Source organism: Haematobia irritans, chromosome 3 (genome assembly GCF_050003625.1).
Source record: "Haematobia irritans isolate KBUSLIRL chromosome 3, ASM5000362v1, whole genome shotgun sequence".
Lineage (NCBI taxonomy): Eukaryota > Metazoa > Arthropoda > Insecta > Diptera > Muscidae > Haematobia > Haematobia irritans.
Genome location: NC_134399.1, coordinates 23,972,143 through 23,992,489, shown reverse-complemented (window position 1 = coordinate 23,992,489; position 20,347 = coordinate 23,972,143). Strand labels below are relative to the sequence as shown.

The window sequence follows — 20,347 nt, the reverse complement described above, 5'->3', positions numbered from 1 at the left end:
AATGTCTTCAATCACAGAAATGATAGTATCAATTAAAAAATTAATTGAAGGTCAATTAAAAAATTAATTGATCCAATTAAAAAATTAATTGATACTATTAATTTTTGTGATTGATTTTTGTTTCAATTAAAAAATTTGTTGAATCAATTAAATTTTTAATTGAATATTTTTTAAAACTCAATTAAAATTTTAATTGGAAAATTTTTCATGAAATTTTTTTCTGTGTATGGGAACTTTAATTAAGAATCCTTCGAGGAATATATAAGTGGTTGAACATTTAAAAGGGTATGTCTGAGTCATTCATACAGGTGAATAACCACAATTTTGTGATATTTTATGAGGGAAGGTAATGGGAGCAAATATAAATCAGACGCTTGAGTAAATGGCATAGAAATAAAATTTTGACAACAATTTCTATAGAAATTAAAAATCTTGACAACACTTTCTATAGAAATAAAATTTTGACAAACTTTTCTATAGATAAAATTTCTATAGAAATAAAATTTTGAAAAAAATTTCTATAGAAATAAAATTTTGAAAAATTTTTCTATAGAAATAAAATTTTGAAAAAATTTTCTATAGAAATAACATTTTGACAAAATTTTCTATAGAAATAAAATTTTGACAAATGTTTCTATGCAAATGAAATTTTGACAAAATTTTCTATAGAAATAACACTTTGACAAATTGTTTATAGTAATAAAATTTTGACAAAATTTTCTTTAAACATAAAATGTTGACAAAATTTTCTATAGAAATAAAATTTTGACAAAATTTTCTATAGAAATAACATTTTGACAAAATTTTCTATAGAAATAAAATTTTTAAAAAAGTTTCTATAGAAATAAAATTCTGACAAAATTTTCTATAGAAATAACACTTTGACAAATTGTTTATAGTAATAAAATTTTGACAAAATTTTCTTTAAACATAATATGTTGACAAAATTTTCTATAGAAATAAAATTTTGACAAAATTTTCTATAGAAATAAAATTTTGACAAAATTTTCTATAGAAATAAAATCTTGACAAAATTTTCTATAGAAATAACATTTTGACAAAATTTTCTATAGAAATAAAATTTTTAAAAAATTTTCTATAGAAATAAAATTCTGACAAAATTTTCTATAGAAATAACACTTTGACAAATTGTTTATAGTAATAAAATTTTGACAAAATTTTCTTTAAACATAATATGTTGACAAAATTTTCTATAGAAATAAAATTTTGACAAAATTTTCTATAGAAATAAAATTTTGACAAAATTTTCTATAGAAATAAAATGTCTATAGAATAGAAATAAAATTTTGACAAAATTTTCTGTAGAAATAAAATGTTGACAAATTTTTCTATAGAAATAATATTTTGACAAAATTTTCTATAGAAATAACATTTTGACAAAAATTTCTATAGAAATAAAATTTTGACAAAATTTTCTTTAAACATAAAATGTTGACAAAATATTCTATAGAAATAAAATTTTCACAAAATTTTCTATAGAAATAAAATTTTGACAAAATTTTCTATAAAAATAAAATTTTGACAAAATTTTCTGTATCAATAACATTTTGACAAATTGTTTATAGTAATAAAATTTTGACAAAATTTTCTTTAAACATAAAAAGTTGACAAAATTGTTTATAGAAATAAAATTTTGACACAATTTTCTATAAAAATAAAATGTCTATAGAATAGAAATAAAATTTTGACAAAATTTTCCGTAGAAATAAAATGTTGACAAAATTTTCTATAGAAATAATATTTTGACAAAATTTTCTATAGAAATAAAATTTTGAAAAAATTTTCTATAGAAATAAAATCTTGATAAAATTTTATAAGAAATAAATTTTTGACAAATTTTTCTTTAAACATAAAATGTTGACAAAATATTCTATAGAAGTAAAATTTTGACAAAATTTTCTATAGAAGTATAATTTTGACAAAATTTTCTATAGAAATAAAATTTTGACAAGACTTTCTATAGAAATAAAATTTTGACAAAATTTTCTATAGAAATAAAATTTTAAAAAAATTTTCTATAGAAATAACATTTTGACAATTTTTTCTTTAAACATAAAATGTTGACAAAATATTCTATAGAAATAAAATTTTGACAAAATTGTCTGTAGAAGTAAAATTTGGAAAAAATGTTCTACAGAAATAACATTTTGAAAAAATGTTCTATAGAAATAACATTTTGACAAAATTTTCTATAGAAATAACATTTTGACAGAATATTCTATAGAAATACAATTTTGACAAAATTTTCTATAGAAATAAAATTTTGACAAAATTTTCTATAGAAATAAAATTCAATAGCAATCGTCCTTGTGCAAAAAACGTTATTTATCAACTTTAATTAAAATCGGTTAATAATTGTTACTGGAATCTTGAGAACAACAAATACATGAACAGACGCACGGACACCAAGGAGGTGATTCTGAGTCAACCGGAATATACTTTACGGGGTATATAAGCAATATTTCGAGCAGGCACATTTTCTTGAAGATCAAAGTTATTATACACTGATCACTACTTGATTTAGGAAATGAAAAATAATTAAATTACCAAAAAATGCATTGTTTCGTTGGCTCAGCGACTAACTTCATTAATATTGCGAAGCTCATTTGACCAGTACATGTTCTCCAATATTTTCTTACTGTTCTACTAACATCTACAATTCATTCATATTATTAACAGCTATTTTGCGAAATATTAATGATCACTAAAATCTGTAAATCAAGCAAAAATATTTGTATTTACGTTTATGTTTTATTTTTATCACTGTATAAATATTATTGTTTGCTTTTGTAAAATGATAGCATTTCGTTTTAAGCGTTCCCACCTACTGATTTTACGGCGTATAGCCATTAATTAAATTTGAATGTTTTGTTTTGACGAAAACATATTTTTTTTTGAATTATTGACTCATTCAAGTTTTTTCTTGGTATATTATTGTATTCTTTTGATAGTAAGACGCAAAGTTATTTACAATATCATCTTTATTTTTTAAAAGTCCTTGTTCGTTTTTAATTTTTAGGTCTAAGTTTTTGCATTTTATGTTGATTATCCTGACATTGTCTTAATATCGAAAAGACACACCTTCCATTACTAATAGTCACTGACTTGTTTTTTCAAATAGAGCTTGATTTCTGTGATGTTGATGGTGATTGAAATTTGGTGGTAACGAAATGATATCAATTTTCAGAGAGTATACCTCTCTTTCTAAAGCTTTCTAGCTATGTAAGATGCTTGGCAATGCCAATTTTTAAAGTAAATTTAATAATAAAAATATATTGTTATATCAAATATTTGTTGCTTGCATTACTCATGTGTTTTAGATATATTATTTATTTTATTTTTATATTAGTAAATTTCTATTAGCCATCTTGTAGTTCTATTCTAGTCCAGACAACCCTTGTCTAATAAATTTAATTAAATTTCGATGGGCGTCAATGAGTTTCTTCCATATCCTATTCCTTTATCTCCAATTAGTAGCACCTTCAATTTTTTTGATTGATTAGGTTATGCAAAGGTTATGTTATTAGGCATTAAGAATTCTTTCATAAATTCAAATATATACAACCACAATGGCTAGCAATTTCAACCGCATATAATTTTAATTGTATGTTAAGGGAAACCTACAATGTGGTTTTGCTGGCTAATTTAAGAAATACAAAATTAGATTAATATTTTAAATATTTTTCTAGTGGATTAAATTGTTGTAATTCAACTGAAAAGCTGTGAATTGGATAAAAGAATTATGTATACATTTAACTTCCTGCCACGGTTACCACTCTTGCCAAAATTTGTAAATATTTAATTTCTATATTGTCAAAATTTTATTTCTCTAGATAATTTTGTCAAAATTTTATTTCTATAGAAAAATTTTGTCCAAAGTTTATTTCTACAGCAAATCTTGTCAAAATTTTATTTCTGTAGAAAATTTTGTCAAAATTTTATTTCTATAGAAAATTTTATTTCTACACGCAGAGAAGGAATATGATCACCTCAACCATGTTTCGAGAGCAAAATGTTATTTTTGGACGGAGAACATGTAACATGTTTGCGGCAAACATGTTATTTTCTCAAAAAGCCTATGTCAGACTCCGGCAACCATGTATATGTTTGCCGAGAAAACAACATTTTTGCGACAAAAAAACTCCATGGTCACCGCCCAAAAATAACATTTTGCTCTCGAAACATGGTTGAGGTGATCATATTCCTTCTCTGCGTATATAGAAAATGTTGTCAAAATTTTATTTCTATAGAAAACTTTCTTAAAATTTTATTTCCTTAGAAAATTTTGTCAAAATTTTATTTCTATAGAAAAATTTTGTCCAAAGTTTATTTCTACAGCAAATCTTGTCAAAATTTTATTTCTATAGAGAAATTTTGTCAAAATTTTATTTCTATAGAAAATTTTGTTTCTATAGAAAATTTTGTCCAAAGTTTATTTCTACAGCAAATCTTGTCAAAATTTTATTTCTATAGAGAAATTTTGTCAAAATTTTATTTCTATAGAAAATTTTGTTTCTATAGAAAAGTTTGTCAAAATTTTATTTCTATAGAAAATTTTGTCAAAATTTTATTTCTATAGAAAATGTCAAAATTTTATTTCTATAGAAAATTTTGCCAAAATTTTATTTCTATAGAAAATTTTGTCAAAATTTTATTTCGATGGAACATTTTGTCAAACGTTTATTTCTATAGAAAATTTTGTCAAAATTTTATTTCTATAGAAAATTTTGTCAAAATTTTATTTCTATAGAAAATTTTGTCAAAATTTTATTTCTATAGAAAATTTTGTCAAAATTTTATTTCTATTGAAAATTTTGTTAAAATATTATTTCCATAAAAAATTTTGTCAAAATTTTATTTCTTTTGAAAATTTTGTCAAAATTTTATTTGTATGGAAAATTTTGTCAAACTTTAATTTCTATAAAAAATTTTAACAAAATTTTATTTCTATAGAAAATTTTGTCAAAATTTTATTTCTATAGAAAATTTTGTTAAAATATTATTTCCATAAAAAATTTTGTCAAAATTTTATTTCTTTTGAAAAATTTGTCAAAATTTTATTTGTATGGAAAATTTTGTCAAACTTTAATTTCTATAAAAAATTTTAACAAAATTTTATTTCTATAGAAAATTTTGTCAAAATTTTATTTCTATAAAAAATTTTGTCAAAATTCTATTTCTATAGAAAATTGTGTCAAAATTTTATTTCTATAGACAATTTTGTCAAAATTTTATTTCTATAGACAATTTTGTCAAAATTTTATTTCTATAGAAAATTTTGTCAAAATTTTATTTTTATAGAAAATTTTGTCAAAATTTTATTTTTATAGAAAATTTTGTCAAAATTTTATTTCTATAGAAAATTTTATTAAAATTTTATTTCTATAGAAAATTTTTTCAAAATTTTATTTCTATAGAAAATGTTTTCAAAATTTTATTTCTATAGAAAATTTTGTCAAAATTTTATTTCTATAGAAAATCTTGTCAAAATTTTATTTTTATAGAAAATTTTGTCAAAATTTCATTTCTATAGAAAATTTTGTCAAAATTTTATTTCTATAGAAAATTTTGTCAAAATTTTATTTCTATAGAAAATTTTATCAAAATTTTATTTCTATAGAAAATTTTGTCAATTTTGTTTTCGTTAGACAATTTTGTCAAAAATTTATTTCTATAGAAAATTTTGTCAACATTTTATTTCTATAGAAACTTTTGTCAAAATTATATTTCTTTATAAAATTTTAACAAAATGTTTTTTGTATAGAAAATTTTTGTCAATTTTTTTTTCTATAGAAACTTTTGTCAAAATTTTATTTCTATAGAAAATTGTGTCAAAATTTTATTTCTATAAAAAATTTTAACAAAATTTTATTTCTATAGAAATTTTTGTCAAAATTTTATTCCTACAGAAAATTTTGTCAAAATTTTATTTCTATAGAAAATTTTGTCAAAATTTTATTTCTATAGAAAATTTTTTTAAAATTTTATTTCTGTAGAAAATTTTCTCAAAATTTTATTTCTATAGAAAATTTTGTCAAAATTTTATTTCTATAGAAAATTTTGTCAAAATTTTATGTCTATAGAAAATTTTGTCAAAATTTTAATTCTATAGAAAATTTTGTCAAAATTTTATTTCTATAGAAAATTTTGTCAAAATTTTATTTCTATAGAAAATTTTATCAAAATTTTATTTCTATAGAAAATCTTGTCAAAATTTTAATTCTATAGAAAATTTTGTCAAAATTTTATTTCTATAGAAAATTTTGTCAAAATTTTATTTCTATAGAAGATTTTGTCAAAATTTTATTTCTATAGAAGATTTTGTCAAAATTTTATTTCTATAGAAAATTTTATTTCTATAGAAAATTTTGTCAAAATTTTATTTCTATAGAAAATTTTGTCAAAATTTTATTTCTATAGAAAATTTTGTCAAAATTTTATTTTTATACAAAATTTTGTCAAAATTTTATTTCTATAGAAAATTTTGTCAAAATTTTATTTCTATAGAAAATAATGTCAACAATTTATTTCTATAGAAAATTTTGTCAAGTTTTTATTTGTATAGAAAAATTTGTCAACATTTTATTTATATAGAAAATTTTACCAAAATTTTATTTCTATAGAAAATTTTGTCAAAATTGTATTTCTATGGAAAATTTTGTCAGACTTTAATTTCTATAGAAAATTTTGTCAAACATTTATTTCTATAGAAAATTTTGTCAAAATTTTATTTCTATAGAAAATTTTATTTCTATAGAAAATTTTCTCAAAATTTTATTTCTATAGAAAATTTTGTCAAAATTTTAATTCTATAGAAAATTTTGTCAAAATTTTATTTCTATAGAAAATTTTGTCAAAATTTTATTTTTATACAAAATTTTGTCAAAATTTTATTTCTATAGAAAATTTTGTCAAAATTTTATTTCTATAGAAAATATTGTCAACAATTTATTTCTATAGAAAATTTTGTCAAGTTTTTATTTGTATAGAAAAATTTGTCAACATTTTATTTATATAGAAAATTTTACCAAAATTTTATTTCTATAGAAAATTTTGTAAAAATTGTATTTCTATAGAAAATTTTATCAAAATTTTATTTCTATACAAAATGTTGTCAAAATTTTATTTCTATAGAAAAATTTGTAAAAATTTTATTTCTATAGATGATTGAAGTACCTCTTAGTTGGCAGTATGTTGCGCGAAATCTAACAAAACATCAAGAATTCTACCAATCTATCAAACAGTAAAAAATCTACCATTTTCGGAAGAATTCTACCAACTGTGACAACCGTACATCCAGAGCCTCTTGGAAGAGAACATTTCCGCTTGAAATTTGGTTCGCGATATTAGTATATGTCCTCTAACAACTTTGCCAAAATTGGTTCATATCCTTTCAAAATTGTATATATAGCGCTCAGATAAACCAATCCCAAGATTTGACTTCTAACTCCTCATGTGGATGTGATATCAGAATTTATTGAATCAGACAGTTATTATAACCTAACCTAGTAGTTAATGCTTCTTTAAGAAATTGTTAAAATTAAAAATTAAGTCATATATTTTCCATAACCTGTTCATTTATATAATTTCGTTAAATAATATCTTTATAAATTTTCCAAGTCAAAAGGGTAGCTAAATTATCTTCTAATTAAGACTGCCTGGTCTTAATATCTCTTTTGCCAGTAGTACTCACCCTTGTATTGTAATCACTGGACATTATGCAAAGAGAGCGAGTACAGTTTTTCCACAGTGATGATACATTGACTTGACGTATATGATCTTTCTACTGAATTAATTAGCCTTTTTCCTAGCAATAGCCAAATTCAAATGGAAACTTTCAAGGTTTAGGACAAGCGAGCAATGCTCTTACATTTTAATTGAAAATCAAAAGTGAAATTGAGTTCAAACCAAGTGAATGTGGATGGATGTATGTCTAAAACTCAACGGGAAAAACCTTGAAACCCAGGTAATCAAATCTCTCCCCAGAGAGATGGTGCACAGAGAAACAAAAAAAAAAAAAAACAAAAATAAATAACTGAAGGAAAGTATAACTAGAGTTTCCATTTACCCGGAATAATATGGGATATATGAAAAAAAAAAACAGAAACCGAAACCAAAACTTCTCCATATACGGGGGTTGTGCATGGCAATGGTTTGGTCTGCCCAACCACCACCATACGTCAAGGACCCACCCCAAGATTAGTTGGCCTAGTGGTGGTTATGGTTAAACCGCCACGCTCTTCCTGTATCTCTGTCTACATCTACAGCATTTGTTTAGCTGTTTTATGTGAAAAATGTTGCCTACATGTTTGCATCCTGTTTCAGATGGTGCTGCATCTACATCATCATCATCACCATAGCATCTCATCATCTCTGCTCTCATATATTGGGGGTGAATGAATTAAACCAGGTTCCTGGTTTTATCATTTGCCCATATTGTAAAGTGCTCTCGGCATAGTTTGTGAAAAGTGCATTAACCCACAGGAATATAAAGATGACAAGGCATGGAAAAACAAGTAAACAGAATATTGTTGAATGTGGCTGATGTGTTGTCTCCTTTGAACATCAGGGGGTTGTTTGAGCCCGGGGCTATTTAAGGGATTTTGAAGCCTGTAGTCTTTTACCCCCCAAAGGATTTTTGTTTTAAATGCTACTGACATTATTATTGTTGTTTGTAAACAAAATCTAGAAAATATTGTTAATGTCATACAGGGTTCCAAGACCTTAGGAAGGTTTGAAGGATATTTACTGTGGGTTTTGGCGAAACGGATGTGAAGATAAGAAACGGCAAACGGCCATAACTAACCAACATTAAGAGATTTTTTGGTGATGTAATTTATGTCTTTTAGTTGAAGTGTGGAAAATATTTCTCCAAATTTCAAAGCTTCTCTAAGTACTTTCACCGTCACCGCCGCTCGCCTCGAGCTAATCATAGTAAAGGGTGATTTGTTAAGAGCTTGATAACTTTTTTTAAAAAAAAACGCATAAAATTTGCAAAATCTCATCGGTTCTTTATTTGAAACGTTAGATTGGTCCATGACATTTACTTTTTGAAGATAATTTCATTTAAATGTTGACCGCGGCTGCGTCTTAGGTGGTCCATTCGGAAAGTCCAATTTTGGGCAACTTTTTCGAGCATTTCGGCCGGAATAGCCCGAATTTCTTCGGAAATGTTGTCTTCCAAAGCTGGAATAGTTGCTGGCTTATTTCTGCAGACTTTAGACTTGACGTAGCCCCACAAAAAATAGTCTAAAGGCGTCAAATCGCATGATCTTGGTGGCCAACTTACCGGTCCATTTCTTGAGATGAATTGTTCTCCGAAGTTTTCCCTCAAAATGGCCATAGAATCGCGAGCTGTGTGGCATGTAGCGCCATCTTGTTGAAACCACATGTCAACCAAGTTCAGTTCTTCCATTTTTGGCAACAAAAAGTTTGTTAGCATCGAACGATAGCGATCGCCATTCACCGTAACGTTGCGTCCAACAGCATCTTTGAAAAAATACGGTCCAATGATTCCACCAGCGTACAAACCACACCAAACAGTGCATTTTTCGGGATGCATGGGCAGTTCTTGAACGGCTTCTGGTTGCTCTTCACTCCAAATGCGGCAATTTTGCTTATTTACGTAGCCATTCAACCAGAAATGAGCCTCATCGCTGAACAAAATTTGTCGATAAAAAAGCGGATTTTCTGCCAACTTTTCTAGGGCCCATTCACTGAAAATTCGACGTTGTGGCTCGTTAGTAAGTCTATTCATGATGAAATGTCAAAGCATACTGAGCATCTTTCTCTTTGACACCATGTCTGAAATCCCACGTGATCTGTCAAATACTAATGCATGAAAATCCTAACCTCAAAAGAATCACCCTTTATTTGGCAGCACTCATTGGTACCAGACACGTTCATCACTTGAATATTAAACGAAACGATGATGCTTTTACTGCACCGAGAGACGGTGATCATTTACTGTTCTACAGTGATCGTGACAACTAAAAATTGGTAGTTTTTTTATTGTTTATTAGAATTCTTGATGTTTTGGTCGATTTTGCAAAGAAGTCCTTTATAAATTTTCTATGGAAATACAATTTTGGGAAATTTTTCTATAGAAATAAAATTTAGACAAAATTTTCTATAGAAAAAAAAACTTTGGACAACATTTTCTATAGAAATAAAATTTTGACAAAATTTTCTATAAAAATAAAAACTTGACAAAATTTTCTATAGAAATAAAATTTGGACAACATTTTTTACAAAAATAAAATTTTTACAACATTTTCTATAGAAATAAAATGTTGGAAAGTTTTCTATAAAAAAAACTTTGTACAGAATTTTCTATAGAAATACAATTTTGACAAAATTTTCGATAGAAATAAAATTTTGATAAAGGTTCTATAGAAATAAGATTTTTAGAAAATTTTCTGTAGAAATAAGATTTTTAGAAAATTTTCTATAGAAATTAAATTTTCACAAAATTTTCACAAAATTTTCTATGTAACTCCAATTTTTACAAAAAATTTAAAATTTTTAGAAAATTTTCTATAGAAATAAAATGCTGCAAAATTTTCTATAGAAATAAAATTTTGACAAAATTTTCTATAGAAATTAAATTTTGACAAAATTTTCACACAATTTTCTACAGAAATAAAATATTGACAAAAATTTCTATAGAAATAAAATGTTGACAAAATTTTTTATAGAAATAAAATTTTGACAGAATTTTCTATAGAAATAAAATTTTGACAAAATTTTCTATGGAAATAAAATTTTGAAAACATTTTCTATAAAAATTAAATTTTGATAAAATTTTCTACAGAAATAAAACTTTGACAAAATTTTCTATAGAAATAAGATTTTTAGAAAATTTTCTGTAGAAATAAGATTTTTAGAAAATTTTCTATAGAAATTAAATTTTCACAAAATTTTCTATATAGCTACAATTTTGACAAAATTTTCTATGAAAATAAAATTTTGAAAACATTTTCTATAGAAATTAAATTTTGACAAAATTTTCTATAGAAATAAAACTTTGACAAAATTTTCTATAGAAATAAGATTTTTAGAAAATTTTCTATAGAAATAAATTGTTGCAAAATTTTCTATAGAAATAAAATTTTGACAACATTTTCTATAGAACTTAAATTTTGACAAAATTTTCACAGAATTTTCTATAAAAATAAAATTTTGATAAAACTTTCTATAGAAATAAAATTTTGACAAAATTTTCTAGAAATAAAATTTTGACAAAATGTTCTATAGAAATAAAGTAAATAGCAAGTAAATTTTGACGAAATTTTCACAAAATTTTTGTACAGAAATAAAATGTTGACAAAATTTTCTATAGACATACAATTTTGACAACATTTTCTATAGAAATAAAATTTTGACAACATTTTCTATAGAAATAAAATTTTGACAAAATTTTCTATAGAAATAAGATTTTTAGAAAATTTTCTATAGAAATAAAATGTTGCAAAATTTTCTATAGAAATAAAAGTTTGAAAAAATTTTCTATTGAAATAAAATTTTGACAAAATTTTCAAAAAAATTTTTATAGAAATAAAATTTTGAAAACATTTTCTATAGCAATAAAATTTTGACAAAATTTTCTATAGAAATAAAATTTTGGCAAAACTTTCTATAGAAATAAAATTTTGACAAAATTTTCAAAAAGTTTCTATAGAAATAAAATTTTGAAAACATTTTCTATAGAAATAAAAGTTTCTATAAAAATAAAATTTTGTATAGAAATAAGATATTGACAAAATTTTCTATAGAAATAAACTGTTGACAAAATTTTCTATAGAAATAAAATTTTGACAAAATTTTCCAATGAAGGTGTCAATAATACCAATTTGGGGAACCCAATTTATGGCGGCGTCAATAAAAAGTTCGATGGGATCAGCGATGATGTGGTAGTACTAACCACAGGAAGGAAGGCATTATCTGGTGCACACTGACGAAGGGAATGAACCAGATGATAGGTTAGGTATAATGGCAGCCCGATATTTCAGGCTCACTTAGACTATTCAGCCCATTGTGATACCACAGTGGCGAACTTCTCTCTTATCACTGAGTGCTGTCCGATTGTTAAGCTCAATGACAAGGGTCCTTCTTTTTATAGCCGAATTCGAAAGGCTTTGCACTTTGCAGAAAATCCACATAAAGGCACATTCAGAAATGTTACCAGCATTACTATGAAAAATTGTTGGTGTTCGGTCGAATCTGGTTTTGACCCTGTGTATGCAAGGCAGGCATGTTAACCATTGCAACACGGTGGACCAGATGATGAACGAAAAGCTAGATGCTCCGAAGAGGAAACTTGAAATTCATCTCAATCGTATGCGAAAGAGTATAAGATCTACGGAAGAGCAGAACACTGTAACGCCGGGAAAGAAACAAAAACGCACCGCTCTTTCATGTCTATTGGACAGACCAAAATGGTGCACCAAGGGAATCTCATGAAGGGCGGAAATGTTGGTTGGTATACAATGCCACCTTCCTACGTCAACATAGCAAAAAGACGCTACCAGGAGGAACTGTGTTACACAGTTATCGACCGAAAAATTGCGTTAAAGGCTTGTGTAAAGATCCTGCGGAAAATAGTGGATGGATTCCCCTCTCATAGTACAGGAGTCAATCTGAAATTGGTCAGGAAAGGCGATATCCCACACCTGACGTAGGCTTCGGTCTACGTAAGAGGATGGGTCAGAAAATTCACGATAGAACGCATTTTGGCAGTAATGGTTAGGTTAGGTTAGGTTAGGTTGGGTGGCAGCCCGATGTATCAGGCTCACTTAGACTATTCAGTCCATTGTGATACCACATTGGTGAACTTCTCTCTTATCACTGAGTCCTGCCCGATTCCATGTTAAGCTCAATGACAAGGGACCTCCTTTTTATAGCCGAATCCGAACGGCGTTCCACATTGCAGTGAAACCACTTAGAGAAGCTTTGAAACCCTCAGAAATGTCACCTGCATTACTGAGGTGGGATAATCCACCGCTGAAAAACTTTTTGGTGTTCGGTCGAAGCAGGAATCGAACCCACGACCTTGTGTATGCAAGGCGGGCATGCTAACCATTGCACCACGGTGGCTCCCTTTTGGCGCTAATGGCTCGACCGAACTAGGGATTGGACTCGATAAAAATGGAAGATCTTCCACAGAACCAGCATCAGGCGTATTTGTCTTTATGAAAATTGTACCACGTTTTGAAATGGATTAGATATTTTTGAAATGGGTCTGATCTTTTTTTATATTTAGATAAATTGTACAACTTATCACCATTTAAATAATACTTCAATGTTATCTAAAATATTTTTTAATTTACCTGTTTCTTATAAAATTTGCAAAATATTTCCTTCATACTCTACTGTACTACGTAGCAAACACTTTAGGGGTTATTTTTTCAATAATGGTCATTATAGTGGAGTGAAATAAAATGATGACTTTCAAGTTGTCTCATATTGCAGTAATTGTCTGGGGTTTCTTTGATGTGCTTCTGGGTCTGTCTGTCTAGGATTTTTTATTGTTTGGATTGTAAAAAAAAACACACACAGAAAATCTTTTCCCCTGTTTTCAGATTTCAATTTACAAATTGTCACTGATGTTAAATCGAGGGCGTAACTTTATTTGCATTTCAACAGGACACAGACCATCTCTTACAGACCAAGCACAATGTGTTCCTGCGGTTGCTATAATTTCAATAATCACCATCCTTTTGGCATGGAGATTAGTCTGTATGTCATGCATTGTTGACTAGGCTGGACAATGACAAGTCTGTGTGTATTCAGGTGTATGAAATGGAAAGTTCTCAGATATGAGATGAGGAAGATCAACATCGTTTAGCAACTGTGAATAATGGGAATAATATGGATGCTAGAAAGATGCAGCAATTGGAAGAGAGTGGAAAGTGATTATTCTAAATCTTTTCCTTTATGAAATAAAAAAATGAAAGATGAATAAAAATTATCATATTTCATTGCAACAAAATCTGTTGATTGCAGTTATTGTGTAACAAAGCCTATTTCAACATACTATACACCTAAAACATTAAATTTAAATCATATTGAACGGTAATAAACTACGTATATCTGTGTTCTTCCAGGGCTCATAACAGGATGGCTGATAAGTTCCCGGTCTAACAAAGAAAAACACATTTTTTTTTGTCAAAATTCGTTTTTATTATTCAACATAGTTCTCTTCAAGAGCGATACAACGATTATAACGACCTTCCAATTTTTTGATACCATTTGGTAGTACTCCTTCGGTTTTGCCTCAAAATAGGCCTCAGTTTCGGCGATCTCCTCTTCATTGCAGAGGCCATTACTTTGCCAGCGGACTTTTGAGTCTTTCCACGCTTCGGAGACGGTTCACCGTTCGCTGCCCACTCAGCCGACTGTCGATTGGACTCAGTAGTGTAGTGATGGAGCCACTCGGGTGTATTACGAGTTAACAGCTGCAAACACCGCTCAGAACCATCAACACGTTGTTGTTTTTGGTCAAATGTGAGCTCGCGCGGCACCCATTTTGCACAGAGCTTCTGCATATCCAAATATTGATGAATGATATGACCAATACGTTCCTTTGATATCTTTAAGGCCTCTCGATCTCGATCAACTTCATTTTACGGTCATTCAAAATCATTTTGTGGATTTTTTTATGTTTTTGTCGGTAACCACCTCTTTCGGGCGTCCACTGCGTTCACCGTCCTCCGTGCTCATTTCACCACGCTTGAATTTTGCATACCAATCAATTATTGTTGATTACTCTGGGGCAGAGTCCGGAAACTCATTATCAAGCCAAGTTTTTGCTACCACCGTATTTTTGCCCTTCAGAAAACAGTATTTTATCAAAACACGAAATTCCTTTTTTCCATTTTTTTTCACAATAACAAAAGTTGCTTCACAAAAGACGCAAACTAATTGACTTACAGACGTCAAATTTTGACACGAATCATTTGCAGGTTGGTACTATATGCATTTAATACTAGCGACGCCATCTATGTGTCAGACCGGGGACTTATCAGCCAACCTGTTACAGGCACTTCTAGTTTTTTCCCGATGAACCCACTCGTTTATTTTCTTTTGTTGCACCTTCCTGATTATTCTTATGCTTAAGTTAGCATCTTGAAGGTCCTTCAGTAATCTAAAGCTATATGTCCCTAACATTCGTTCACGATTCAAACAAAATGCATGAGACTCACACAAGAGGTGTTTAATTAATTCCGCATCATGACAGCTCATTCAGTAGTCTATACTTCACGTTTTTCACTCGTGCCAAAAAAAATCTACCAAAATTTGCTTTGCATCAAATTTTTGTCGAAATTTTATTTCTATAGAAAATTTTGTCAAAATTTTATTTCTATATAAAAATTTATCAAAATTTTATCAAAATTGTATTTTCTTAGAAAATTTTGTCCAAATTTTATTTCTATAGCAAATTTTATCAAAAAAATTTGTTTTATAGAAAATTTTGTCAAGATTTTGTCAAAAATTTATTACTATAGAAATTTTTGTCAAAATTTTATTCTATAGAAAACTTTCTCAAAATTTTATTTCCTTAGAAAATTTTGTCAAAATTTTATTTCTATAAAAAATTTCGTCAAAATTTTATTTCTATAGCAAATTTTATCAATTTTTTGTTATAGAAAATTTTGTCAAACATTTATTACTATAGAAACTGTTGTCATTTTATTCTATTGAAAAATATAGAAAATTTTATTTCAATTTGGCCAAAATTTTATATAACATTTTGATAAAAATTTCTATAGAATTTTTATCAAAATGTTATTTCTATATAAAATTTTAGTTCTTTGGAAATTTTTATCAAAATTTTACTTCTATAGAAAATTGTGTAAAAATTTTATTTTTATAGAAAATTTGGTCCAAATTTTATTTCCATAGAAAATTTTGTCAAAATTTTATTTCTATAGAAAAATATTGTAAAAATTTTATTTCTATAAAAAAAATTTGTCAAAATTTTATTACTATAGAAAATTTTGTCAAAATTTTATTTCTATACAAAATTTTGTCAAAATTTTATGTCCGCAATTTTTGTAAAAGTTTCATTTATATAGAAAATTTTGCCAAAATTTTATTTCTATAGAAAAGGTTGCCAAAATTTTATTTCTAACAAAAATTTTGTAAAAAGTGTATTTCTATATAAAAATTTGTCAAATTTTTATTTCTATAGAAAATTTTATCAAAATTTTATTTCTATAGAAAATTTGTCCAAATTTTATTTCTATAGCAAATTTTATCTGTTTTTTTATAGAAAATTTTGTCAAAAATTTATTACTATAGAAAATTTTGTCAAAATTTTATTCTAGAGCACACTTTCTCTAAAATTTATTTCCTTAGAAAATTTTGTCAAAATTTTTCTATAGAAAAATAAAGAAAATTTTGTTTCAATTTGCTAAAAAGTTAATATAACATTTTGATAAAAATTTCTATATAATTTTTATCAAAATGTTATTTCTATGTAAAATTTTGTCAAAATTTTAAAAGAGAAAATTGTGTAAAACTTTATTCTATGAAAAATTGTGTAAAAACTTTATTTCTATAGAAAATTTGGTCAAAATTTCATTTCCATAGAAAATTTTGTCAAAATTTTATTTCTATAGAAAAATATAGAAAATTTTATCAAAATTTTATTTTTATAGAAAATTGTGTAAAAACTTTATTCTATGGAAAATTTTGTTAAAATTTTATTTCTATAGAAAATATTGTAAAAATGTTATTTCTATAAAAAAAAATTTGTCAAAATTTTATTTCTATAGAAAATTTTGTCAAAATTTTATTTCTATACAAAATTTTGTCAAAATTTTATATCCACAATTTTTGTAAAAGTTTTATTTCTATAAAAAATTTTGCCAAAATTTTATTTCTATAGAAAAGGTTGCCAAAATATTATTTCTTAAGAACATTTTGTAAAAATTTTATTTCTATAGAAAAATTTGTCAAATTTTTATTTCTATAGAGAATTTTATTAAAATTTTATTTCTATAGAAAATTTGTCCAAATTTTATTTCTATAGCAAATTTTATCAATTTTTTTATAGATAATTTTGTCAAAAATTTATTGCTATAGAAAATTTGTCAAAATTTTATACTATAGAAAACTTTCTCTAAGATTTATTTCCTTAGAAAATTTTGTCAAAATTTTATTTCTATAGAAAAATATAGAAAATTTTATTTCAATAGAAAATGTGGTCAAAATTGTAATAACATTTTGATAAAAATTTCTATAGAATTTTATTTCTATAGAAAATTTTGTCAACATTTTATTTCTTTGGAAAGTTTTTTCAAAATTTTATTTCTATAGAAAATTTTATCAAAATTTTATTTCCATAGAAAATTTTGTCAAAATCTTTTTTCTATAGAAAAATATAGAAAATTTTATTTTTATAGAAAATTGTGTAAAAACTTTATTCTATGGAAAATTTTGTCAAAATTTTATTTTTATAGAAAATGTTGTCAAAGTTTTATTTCTATAGAAAATTTTTTCCAAATTTTATTTCTATAGCAAATTTTATCAAATTTTTATTTTTTTTTATAGAAAATTTTGGCAAGATTTTATTTCTACAAAAAAATTTTGTCAAAAATTTATTACTAGAGAAAATTTTGTCAAAATTTTATTTCTATAGAATAATATAGAAAATTTTATTTCTATAGAAAATTGTGTAAATACTTTATTCTATGGAAATTTTTGTCAAAATATTATTTCTATAAAAAATATTGTAAAAATGTTATTTCTATAAAAATTTTTGTCAAAATTTTATTCTATAGAAAACTTTCTCAAAATTTTATTTCCTTAGAAAATTTTGTCAACATTTTATTTCTATAGAAAATTTTGTTAAAATTTTATTTCTATAGAAAATTGTGAAAAACTTTATTCTATGGAAAATTTTGTCAAAATGTTATTTCTATAGAAAATATTGTAAAAATGTTATTTATATAAAAAATTTTGCCAAAAAGTTATTTCTATGGAAAATTTTGTCAAAAATTTTATTTCTATAGATAATTTTATCAAAATTTTATTTCTATAGAAAATTTATCAAAATTTTAGTTCTATAGAAAATTTGGGCAAAATTTTATTTCTGTAGAAAAATTATTAAAAATTTATTTCTATAGAAAAATATAGAAAAATATATTTCTATAGAAAATTTATCAAAATTTTATTTCTATAGAAAATTTATCAAAATTTTATTTCTATAGAAAATTTGGTCAAAATTTTATTTCTATAAATTTTGTCAAAATTTTATTTTTATGGAAAAATTTGTCAAATTTTTAATTCTTTGGAACATTTTTAAAAACTTTATTCCTATAGAAAAATTTTACCAAAACGCTATGCCTATAGTAAATTTTCCAATTTTTTATAGGAAATTATATCAGCTAACCTATACACGAAGGAGTTTATATTCATCTTCTAGATCTTTTGTACTTTCTTTATTCACTACATAACCTTAATTTTAGTTTTAATTTAATGTAATTAATTTAATATAAATTAATACGCAGTTATCATCTCTATGTGATCACTTCTCCCACGCTGTCTTTATCATATCGGCTGCTTTTTCGGCTATCATAAATACCACAGCATTTGTATGAGCTGTGGGAGGAAATGGTATTATACCCGCATCCACTACCCTTAGCTTACGAACTCCATGGACCTTGAGTTCAGGATCAACTACAGCTGTATCATCTGTAGCTGGACCCATACGACATGTGGCTACCTGATGATGCAGTGTATAGGTCATGGTTCGTACTGAACAACGCCAATAATCATCAGAACCAAATTCATACGCTTCACATCCTGGGACTGGTGTCCTATCCAATTTAGTGCCTATTCTTTGCATAGCTGGTGTCTCTGCTATTCGTATGCTCTCTTTTATGCCATGCAACATGAATTCGACGTCCTCTTCAACATCAAAATAATTCGGGTCTATCAAGGGGCGTACAAATGGGTTTTTACTCTCCAACCATACTCGACCTATGGACTTGGGATGGTAAGGCATTACAATTACAGTGAAATGATCCTGGCGAGTTTGAGATAAAGGGCGATATAAACGATCATAGATTTCATCTTTGAAATTGGCTCCTTGTTTGAGAGCGGTCCCATCATCTGAAGCCAAAGTTGCACTACCAAAAACTATTTCAACATCTGGCCAATCGGAAGGTAATTTTGAAAAGGGAGCCTTCAAGAAAGCCAAAGCCTCCACACCCCCTAGAGAAGAGTAGACCGTCTCAGCACTACCCAAATTAAACTCCAGAGTATTTCTCAATGTTCCCAAATCAGGTGTCAATGTTTGCCTTGTAGTATTGGTAATGAAGGTAGGTCCAAAATGAGAAGCATGTTCATACATACGCATACCCACAGGTAAATCTTGGATTACGTCCACACCGATTTTCTGAAGATTATCCTTGGGTCCTATGCCCGAAAGCATTAACAGTTGAGGTGACATAAAAGCTCCTGCTGATAATATAACTTCTTTGCGAGCCTTGAATGTATATAACTGTTTCCGATACATAAATTCCACTCCATAGGCAATTTTTGTGGCAGGATCTATTAAAACTTTGGTCACTTGGGAATAGGTAAAAACATCTAAATTCTTCCTTCGATTCATAATGGGTTGAAGATAGGCTCTATATGAACTATGGCGACGACCATTTTGTGTTGAGGCTTGAACATAGGATACTCCAATTTGTGAAGCTCCATTATAGTCCGTCTCAGGATGGCCTGCCTCTTGGGCTCCCTTAACAAAGGCATTGGCCATTTGAGTACGATATCGAACATACTCCACATTCAAGGGGCCTGTACGGTTATGATATGGTGAATCTTCCAAGCCATTCAAAACGGAATTTTCCATTTTTAGAAAATATGGTAGAACTTCATCATATGACCAACCCTTATTGCCAACCTCAGACCATCGATCAAAATCCCGTCGATTACCTCTTATGAAAATCATAAAATTAATTCCACTACAGCCTCCCAATAAACGTCCCCTAGGCTGAAAACACACATTATTATACATGCCTTTGCAGGCACGTTTTTGTGGTACTGTGGGAAAATTCCAATTGTAAGAGGTGACTTGTAGGAATATGGCCAAAGCTGGTACTAAATTAATAATGTTCTCAGTTCCTCCGGCTTCAATGAGCGCTACACGCCATGCGGGATTTTCCGATAAACGATTGGCTAGTACACATCCAGCGGTACCACCTCCGACCACAATAAAATCGTAGATGGCATTATTTCGAGGTACTGCAAATAGAACAAGAGATCGGATTACTTCTTTTTGGTATTTTCTACTAGAATTTCAGGCATTACCACT

General features: G+C 26.7%; 1 protein-coding gene across 1 annotated transcript; it reads right to left on the bottom strand.

Moving 5' to 3' along the window:
* Positions 1-18,553: 18,553 nt before the first annotated feature.
* On the bottom strand, positions 18,554-20,065 carry LOC142230797 (glucose dehydrogenase [FAD, quinone]-like). Its single transcript, XM_075301424.1, has one exon. It carries the CDS (start codon positions 20,048-20,050, stop codon positions 18,554-18,556), a length of 1,497 nt encoding a protein of 498 aa, XP_075157539.1. The 5' UTR covers positions 20,051-20,065.
* Positions 20,066-20,347: the final 282 nt, after the last annotated feature.